Source organism: Chionomys nivalis, chromosome X, assembly GCF_950005125.1.
Source record: "Chionomys nivalis chromosome X, mChiNiv1.1, whole genome shotgun sequence".
NCBI classification, from domain to species: Eukaryota; Metazoa; Chordata; class Mammalia; order Rodentia; family Cricetidae; genus Chionomys; species Chionomys nivalis.
This window is the reverse complement of record NC_080112.1, coordinates 24059705-24069322: the sequence shown is the minus strand read 5'-3', so window position 1 is coordinate 24069322 and position 9618 is coordinate 24059705. Positions and strand designations below refer to the sequence as shown.

Sequence of the window (9618 nt, the reverse complement as noted above, 5' to 3'; positions counted from 1 at the left end):
AGGGCACTTTATGTGTTAAAAAGGTAAAGGGCAGAGAACAGTGCTCCTTTCCTTTACTCCAAAGTAAGAGGTATCCTTGGTTACCATTTAGAAACAGCTGTTCAGAATAGCGACCATATTGGGGTCAGGGGCTACAGAATGCTATCACAGACAGAGGAGGACCTAGAGAAAGTGAACATCCTGTAAAACAGATAGAGCTTTGTATGTGAGGCCTATTTGAAGCCAATGTGCTGTAATTATTTTCCTTCTGAGAACCCATTTGTCTTAGTTTCTTTTCCTGTCACCATGGTAAAATACCCCAGCAAAAGCAATTCAGGGGAGAAAAGTTTTCTTTCAGTTCACAATTCAAGGGTATAGTGCTGTGAAATATTACATTTGCTTATGCTGCAGAATATGACATTAACTGTGTAAATGTGTTACTTTTGTTTGTGCTGTATTTTTTAAATGATTCGAACACGTGTTATATCTGTTTCATCTTGCCGGCCGGCAGGAGAAAGGATAGGCAGGGCTCGCAGGCAGAGAGAATAAATAGGAGGAGCAATCTAGACTCAGAGAAGAAAGAGAAAATGAGGGATATACCCGGGGCAAGAAGCTAGGCAGACACCCGCTAGCCGTAGAGAACTGTGACCATAAGATATACAGAAGACAGGTAATAAGCTCCGAGGCAAAAGGTAGATACAGAGAAACAGGTTCATTTAAAAGAGCTAGCCAGAAAGGAGCCTAAGCTAGGCTGGGCATGTCATGATTTATGAGCTGGTCCTGGTAGCCCAAAAGAAAAAGGCTGGTACACTTCGTCTCATCATAATGGGAAGTCAAGGCACAGGAACTTGAAACTGCTGGTCAGGACATCTGAAATCAAGACCCAGGCAGGAATGAAGGTTTCTTGTTGCTCAGCTTTGGCCACTTCCACATGCCAAAATTTCAACCAAGACTTGTTTCCACACACAATGGGCAGGACTTCCCAGCTCAGTTAACCCAGTCAATACCAATCCCTACACACTTGTCCACAGGCTCTATTTCCAGACAATTCTAAGCTGATAATAGACACTAGCTGTTATGCCATCCGAACTACTTCGAAATCCGTGGCTTCAGAGCTTTGTGTGTGAGGATATTAGGACACAGGGACACAGCCACAGCAAAACTGCCCCAGAAATTTGTAAATACAGTGTATCTAGAGTTCAGGTCCAAGTTTTATGTTTTGCTCCCCGTATTTGTACATGTCTGAAGCAGCACAAATTTTATAATGGCCTGTAGCAGCAGCCTAAAACGTTCTAAGGAAGAGCATTGTGCCAGTGTGGAATGTGATTAAACCAGAAACACCATGGACTTGTTGTAAGCATTCTGGTGGACATGTGTGTGTGTGTGTGTGCATGTGTGTGATATATAATCATATAATATATACGATTATATGCAAAGAATCAAGACTGAGCTTGTTCTTAAAGCTTGGTTATCTCTGGAAAGAGGGATTGTGAATTATTTTTACTCATTTATTTTTCATTTTTAGAATTTTATGAAGATGAATTAGAACATGTTATTCTTTAAGAAAATTGTGGGACTGGAGAGATGGATGGGCATTTAAGAGAACTCGCTCTTCTTGCAAAGGACTTGAGTTGGGTTCCCAGCATCAAACTGGCAGTTTACAAAACATCATTAACCCCAGTTCAGGGGATCTGGTGACATCACGAAGTGCACATACACATGGGCATCAAAACCCTTATATACATATTTTTTAAAAAAGATTGTAAAATGGATTGTTGTTTGGTCTGCACTTTAACTTACATCATTGGTCACATATTGGATACTGGGTGAGCTAAGGTCCCTTTGCACATGTTAACTGGAGGTCTTCCAAGAAAAAAAAAACTTCTTGGAAAGAGACCTATAGTTAGCAACACATATAGATTAGGAAGAAAAGCCAGCTCTTTAGAAGAACAGTTTTATCTTTCTGTGAATTATTATTCTGACCAGCCATCATACTTCTAAAGAGGGAAGTGGCCTACTAGGAAATTCTAAGGAATACATCTTTGCAATTTTTATTATGGAAAATTTCAAACATATACAAAAGTATAGAGAATACTGAATTTTCAAACATCTATCACACAGCTTCAACGATTATCAAATCAGAGCCAATCTTGCTTCATCTATATACAAACTTATACCACCCTGATTATATTGAAGCAATTAACAGTAGCGTATCTGTAAATTTTCAGTACAGTTCTCTAAACGATAAGGGTTTTTTTTTAGTAAGCAAAACCACAGTACATATCACAAGTAGAAACTCCAGTAAATTATAAGATGTGGTTTTATTTCAAAGTCTGTAAGATATGGGGACACAATACATTTCACTGGCACGAGGAAGGGTGTTAACACTAAATTGGAGTTCAAGCCTTTCCCAATATAATGTTTTATAATGGTAAAACACAACAACCATATTAGAACCTCTTTGGAACCCTTGTAGTGAGCTGAGAAAGAGTAATGACATCACACACCCTGTGGCAAAATGCCGTGAAATTTCCATGTCTTTGCCATAAACCTCTTCTTCTGGGAAGAGTTGACCCCAGCTCCCTCATTTAAATTCTTCATTTTGTGTTCCCCTTTACAGCAGTCTTTTTCCCTGAAGCCTTTCTAAGTGACACCAATTTAGCCCTCTCAGCCTTATGCGATTTTACATGTAGAAAGCATGTGGTACCGAGAAGCTAGTTGGGTGTACTAGAAAAGGGATGAGAACCACAGCCAACTGAAACAGTGAGAGGCAAAAGACACTTAGGCAACTAAATGGCATAAATAGCTCTGAAAACAGCTTTAAAAGCAGCTTTTCTTTGTGTTCACCATTAAATATTACAGAATATTGAATCTTTAAAATAAAAAAACCCAGCATTTTCTGCAAGGAAATGTTGACATTTAAGAAGTAGATAGAGCATTGCAAAAAAATTAAATGTATTATTTGTATATTACTTTAAAATTTACTTTTATAAAAACTCACAATAGGATTTCCTTGTAGTGTTTTTACAATTACCTTTATAGCAAGTGATACTTCTGAATAAAATTTTAAGCAAATTAATAACAGTACAAAAACACTAAAGTTGTTACATGAAGGACTAACTCTATAAAATGTTACCCTAAATGATGGCACAGTATTAAAACTGTGCCAGCCAATGTATGGTATGACACAGGAATGAGTGCTAATGCTTCTCGGTGATCATCTCCACCTGTCCTGCAATGATTACGAAACACCTGTTACACACAAGCCACACACATGGTGCTTAGACAGCAGACACTCTCCTAGCACCAGATTGGGAGGGAAATGTTTGCCACAAAGAGATTACAAAATATGAATTGAATCAAAGACCTCCAGTGATGCCAACCATATTTCAAGTAGTGTCTTGGATGCAGGATGTGTAGAGTTAAGGAAAAACTCCCAAAGATAATAGTCTAATGAACAAGGCAGACACATCAGTAAAGCACAACAAAAGGCTATAGGTGCTGAATTAAGTCCGCTCACATACATTAGTACAATAACCAGACCAAAATGTTGGTAAAACAGACGGAGGAGTGTTCCAAGATGTAGAAGGAAAACCAGATGAGTGGTCTCCTTGGGAACCTTAAAAGTGCTCCGGTGAACTTGAAAATACCACTGAATACTGGATTCACATCAATGATTTTACTTCAGTGTAATCTTGAGCATGGTTCCTGTTCATCTGGAAAAACAAACAAACATATATATTGCAGGTGTATATTTACAATTCTTCCAAGCAGCAAAGTTCCTAAGGACACATTAGGTGCACCAATCACTTGGTATTTAGAAAGCTCACACAGGCTCCACGGCAAATGCATTGTGAACCTAGATCAGCAGTCGAGGGAACTATGGGTACACACATGCACACACATTCTCTCTCCCTCTCTCTCTCTCCTCTCTTTCTCGTTGTGAAACCAGAGAATTCTACCTTCTAGACTAGAGTCTAAACTTACAGGAATAATTCAGGCTAGTGGACACATCGCAATACACATTGGTCATGTATAATAAACTGTTAACCACTGCACAGAAGTATGTTTCTTCATGCATTTAAAAGGGATATCTCATTGGAGATATTTACGCAGTATCTATTTGTATTGTCTACAATGACAGACTGAAGAGAAAACTTGAGTGTCAGATGATTTGGTAACCGGTGAAATTACAGTGTAAGAACTACAACTGGGTCTGATTTCCCAGTGTCTGTGAAGTTTCTATAACTTCCTGTTCTCTCGTGAAAGTGTCACGTGGCCATACTGACTTCCTATAGCTCTGTTTGCTCAGAGCTGTCTTAACTATGTTACATACAGTGTCATAACAGGGCTACCAGGAAAATAGTAAGCCTGGAGGTAAAAGCTCTGCTCAGGGAAAATTTTCATCTACATCCTGTAAGTCATTCTTATAGAATGAGAAGCCTTATCAAATATCTCAAATGAATCTATACAGAATAATAAAGCAAATGGATTATACAAGTCAATTTCCTGCCTTTATTTTGTTTCTTTAAAGTATAGGCCAGATTACATGTTTCCAGTATATATACAAACTTATATTAACATAAACCTATACTAACTTGTTTCCTCTTTGTACATCTGAAAGAACAAAACACTTTATCATGGGGCTGAGAGTAGGGCTCAGTAGTCCAGTACATGCTCAGCATGCAAGAGGCCCAGAAAAATACCCAGGTACCAACAAAACACTTGAACAAATGAAAATGGAAAATGAAAGCTATTTATAAAATGTATGGAAAAGAAATTTCTTTTTTTTTTTTTTTTAATTTTAGAGACAGGGTTTCTCCGTAGCTTTTGGTTCCTGTCCTGGAACTAGCTCTTGTAGACCAGACTGGCCTCGAACTCACAGAGATCCGCCTGCCTCTGCCTCCTGAGTGCTGGGATTAAAGGCGTGCGCCAAAACCGCCCGGCTGGAAAAGAAATTTCTAATTCATATCTGAAAATCACAAATATCTGATGTTGTACTCTTCCCTTTTCACTTGAAAGATGGATGTAAAAGTTTGGTTGTATATTTTAGTATAATCATAAATACTATATAAAATGGATTAATACCCTTGGAAAAATACCCAGTTGCTGAGTAGTTTTTAGAAGACTGGTAGAATTAATATACCATCCCCAATAATGTTTTTAAATCTGGGACTACTGACAAAATCTTGAAGAGGAAAATTCACAGTATATTTATAGGCAAACATTTTTATAATGGATTATGAATACACTTTTGATTATGTAAGATTTATAATATAAGGATGCACTAAGAGGCCCTACAGGATTACTCAGTGGGTAAAGCACTTGCCAGCAACCCTGACCACATGAGTTCTGTTCCCTGAACCTGCATGGTGGAAGAAGAGAACACCACTCGCACACATTGTTCTCGGACCTCCACAGGTACACAATGGCATTCTCTCACCAGCATAACCACGTGCACATGTGTGTGCGCGCACACACAGAAATGTAAATTTAAAGGATGGACACATTAGTGCCTCTAGTAGAAGCAAGTAGAAGGAAATCCTCCATTGCATTTCTGACAGGGTTTCTAGGGTTTTTTTTATAAGCCCATAAAGCTGAATTTATTATATCTGTAATCTCAATGTAGAACATAAGGTTAATGGAGATAAAATTGCAGAATCTACTAGAAACTTTTTAACTAGTAAAAATAATTTTGATTGGAAATAAAGATAAGTGCTTCAAATTAGTCATATACTCTTTCCTTTGGTAGGAGATTGAAATATATTTTGGAAATTAGGGTTTATATGTTAAATATGAAGTAAATTTTTTCATAAAGGAAATCAATTTTTCAGAAAATACAAGGACCCCACGTTTAGAAGCTTAAAACAATATTAATTTTGAAATAAAAAAACAAATGGAAAAACACATTTGAATGCTCTGCACATAAGTCATACAAAAAGTCAGTAAGTATACACAGGGTTCAAAAACAAAATTATCTCTGGTATTAAAAGACAGAAGCAGCCTAGTATAGTGTGGGGGAAATATAATGGCTTTGCTATTAGAAACAGAAATTATGAATTACCGGAGCTGCATACTTTGATATCTTCATATTTTCATGGAGTACAAATTGATTGATTGATTTGTGCATTAATGAATTTTTTAAAAAGGTGATGTCCTATTAAAGTTTTAGCAGTGATTATGTTTTAAAAATGTAATTTGAGAGCAATAAATGGGATCTCTTTGTCAAACACCTCTCCCTCCTCAAGGCTCAGGGATCTGTGCGGAAGAGGTGTATGACACCAGAGAACCAGCATCTTGTACACACAACAGGATTGAAGTACATATGAGATCAAAGAACCTGTGAGAGCCTTCACAAATTCAAGCCAAACAATATTCCAGCATGGTGAAAGGGAAGTGGGCACAAAGTCCCACCCCTAATCAAGAAGATACTTGCTGGGAGAAAGAAACTCAGTTTTCTTTAGTGGAGTGACACACTACCTGTATCAGCCAAACTCCAGCTGAGGCCTCATGCTCAGGAGCAGTTGACCAACAACGAAATGGACCCCAAGTTATTTTGTGTGCTTTTATTTTGTAATGAATTGGTGTTTGTCTTTTGTATTTTTTGTTTCCTAGGGTTTTGTTTTTGAACTAGAAAGAAAGAACACAGAGTCGAGTGTGGGTTGGGGGGTGATGAACACCACCTGAGAGGACTTGGGGCATGAAAAAGAGGATGATAAAAATATAGCCTATGAAATTCCAAAATAAGTTAATAAAAAGTAAAAAGTTCTAACTCAAGGGAGTTTAGTTCTTTTACATGGTCATTATTTCCCCCAAGTATATTCATTGTTCTCATCCAAGATGTTTCTTATAAATGCTCACATAAAATATGGGATGATCTTTCCAGTCTTAATACTATCTTTTAGAAAGGCTTTCTAGATACCTAAATAGACATGGCAGTGGACCTGAGGATAGTTCCAGAAAAGAGAATGACATACTGTAGAGGTGGCTCCTTATTTCAAACAAGTATCAAGGTAAGAGTAACAATAATACAGCAATCAAAAAGTTTATTATAAGTACTGAAACCTTTACTCAGTGGTTCATGTCCTCACAGTCTGAGGCATATGTTAACAGCAAGCAACACGAATTTAAAGACTAGAAATGTCTGGAATGATTGCAGATATGCAGTCACCATAAAAGATTCCATTCTTACAGTTACCGAGCGAGAGCCAGGAAGTTTAAATCGAGAAGTCACTAAATTCAAGTATAGATTACTTTCTAAAAATGAATGTACACCAAGAAAAGCACATTTTAAAAAGAATATCCAGGAAGGTGCTGGGAGTTGGAAAGTGACGGATGAGTAGGCTAAAACTCTTGTATAGTGTTACACTGATAAAAGAGTATCTTATTAGCAAGTCTCTAGAAAGAGCCAGTCTATCGGAGTAAGCCCCAGTAACTTATGTAAGAAATGAACATATCCATTTTAATTTTCAAGAAAATGCTACCATTGATGATGTAGTGAGAAATTATCAACTGTAGAATTTTACTGACATTAGAATGGTTTTTGGTCATGAAAATACAGGAAGTTGAGCATGTTAGATGACAGTTTGGCTGCAGAAAGGAAAGGTATAAGGTCTCCAATTTTTCTTATATTAATTACAAATAAATCATCCGAGTCAACATCTACCAAGAACGGCACACTGCCAAGAACCAAGGCTGTGAATGAGAAAACAAGGGGAAAAAATACAAAAAGATGCCCCCCCCCGTTCCCTCTCCCCCGCCAGCTGGTAGGACTCTAAAGGCCTCCACTAAGAAACAAACCACAAGGCTGACATCAAAAGCGCGCACGCACACTCACGCACAACACATGTAAAGGGTGTTTAAAGAAAAAAAAAACCCAAACAAAAACATCACACGCGCGCACACACACCCTCCATGAAGAGCAGGGCAAGCAGTAAGGCACCTTTCACAAAATCCCATGCAGCTCTGGCTGAGCGCAAGATTTTTACAGTGTCACCAAGAAGCGATTAGAAAAGCATCTGAAAAAAACGTGCAAATTGTCTGCAAACAGCGCCTGGCAACCAAGACAGTTTGCAAGCATGATTCAGAGGTCTGCCTGCCAAGGAAACAAAAGAAGCCTCCCTCCTGCCCGTGCAGGCACACAGGGCAGGAGAGGTGCTCTCCTGGCAGTCAGGAGGCAAGTGCGGGGAGGCGACAGGCAGGAGTCCGGGCAGATGGATGGGCGGGCAGGCGGGCGGGAGCGGTACATACTAGGGCTCGCTCTCTGGCTGGGACGGGGCGGCCGAGTTTCCATTAGTCGGGGAGCCGCCCAGCTTCAGTTTCTCCAGGTACTCGGCATGCACGGGCTTGTGGCACTGGAGGACCTTGATGGCATCTTCGATCTTGAACCATTCGCGCTTCCTGCCGATGCTGACCGAGTCTTCCCAATCCTCCAGCAGCTCGGTGACGGTGAGCACGAACACGTAGGTCCGGTGCTTGCGGTCCTGGTTCTGCTCGAAGACTCCCAGCAGCCGGCCCAACTTCCCCTTGACTCCCGCCTCCTCGTACACCTCGCGCACCGCCGCGCCGTCCGGCTCCTCCTCGGGCTCCAAGCCCCCGCCGGGCACGATCCAGCGGTCGGGGTAGCGGCTGCTGCTCACCAGCAGTACCTCGTCCTCGCGCTCGCTGCGGAAGCACAGGCACGCGGCGCGCTTCTTGAAGCCCTCGGGGTCGTAGGTCCGCGTCTGGTTCGGCTTGCACTTCATCCTCGGCGCCGCCGCCGCCTCTCTGGTCGCTTGCAGCTGCCGAGCGGGCCGCCGCTGCGCAGCCTAGGAGCTGCTGCGGGCAGAGAAGGGGCCTGGCAAGGGCTGGAGGAGAGCGGAGCAGAGCGGAGCCAAGCGGAGCGGAGCCAAGCAGTGTGGAGCCTGAGCCCAGCTTGGGTAGACGAGGCGGGGGCGGGCGCGGGGGCGGGGGCGAGCCGGCGCGTCAGTCAGTCCGCGGGGCGGGCAGTGCCGGCCGGGTGCGCCGAGGGTCGCGAGCCCGCTGCCTGATTGGAGGCGCCGCTTCCGCCGCCAGGAGCCGGGTGCCCAGAGCCCGCGCCTCCGCACAGCCCCCGACTGGACCGTGCGCGGTCCCTACCCGCCCGCCCGTCCGCGCTCGCGCGCTCGCTCCTTCGCTGGCCGCCCTGGCAGGGGTTGAGCCAGGTGAGGCGCGTGCGCGCGCGTGGCCGGGTCCGCGTGCGCGTAAGCGGTGGCGGCGGCGGAGGGCGAGGGGCGGAGGCGGGGGTCTCCTGACTCCCTCCCGCAACGCGTGATGCTGCAGGCCCATTGCGCAGGCGCCCCGCACCGCCTTGCCTGGGAAGCTTCTAGCACTCACTGCCCTGGGGAAGTGCACCCCATTTGTGACATTGTGCAGGGTCCTCCCCACATGTGTGTCTCTGCCAGACATGGCAGCAGCGGGGGCCAGTGCCTCCCTGAAAAAGGCACAGGCTGCAGGGTCGAGGCTGGCATCATAGTCCTCTCCCATCATGAACAGCACTGCCTTATTTATAGGCAGAAGGCTGGTGTCGCCAGAATGACCAATGGCAGTCTTGCCAGAATAATCTTTGCTGAGTCACATGCAGCTTGCTTTCTTCAACAGGTTCTCTTCTGCGGCTTGTCA

At 42.7% G+C, this 9618-nt stretch overlaps 1 protein-coding gene across 2 annotated transcripts; it reads right to left on the bottom strand.

The window, feature by feature from the left end:
• Positions 1–2138: 2138 nt before the first annotated feature.
• On the bottom strand, positions 2139–9179 carry Nudt11 (nudix hydrolase 11). 2 transcript variants are annotated; one of them, XM_057760234.1, is made up of 2 exons: positions 8230–9174; positions 2139–3695 (listed from the first exon to the last, which is right to left on the bottom strand). In XM_057760234.1, coding segments are annotated over exons 1-2 (495 nt in total). In that variant the 5' UTR covers positions 8724–9174; the 3' UTR covers positions 2139–3694. The 2 variants fall into 2 exon arrangements, with proteins under 2 accessions (XP_057616217.1, XP_057616218.1); XM_057760235.1 differs by lacking the exon at positions 2139–3695 and having other exon boundaries at positions 7743–9179.
• Positions 9180–9618: the final 439 nt, after the last annotated feature.

What these genes read in the sequence shown, in the direction of transcription:
- Nudt11 (XM_057760235.1), bottom strand. Translation starts at nt 8,723, where the DNA reads ATGAAGTGCAAGCCGAACCAGACGCGGACCTACGACCCCGAGGGCTTC.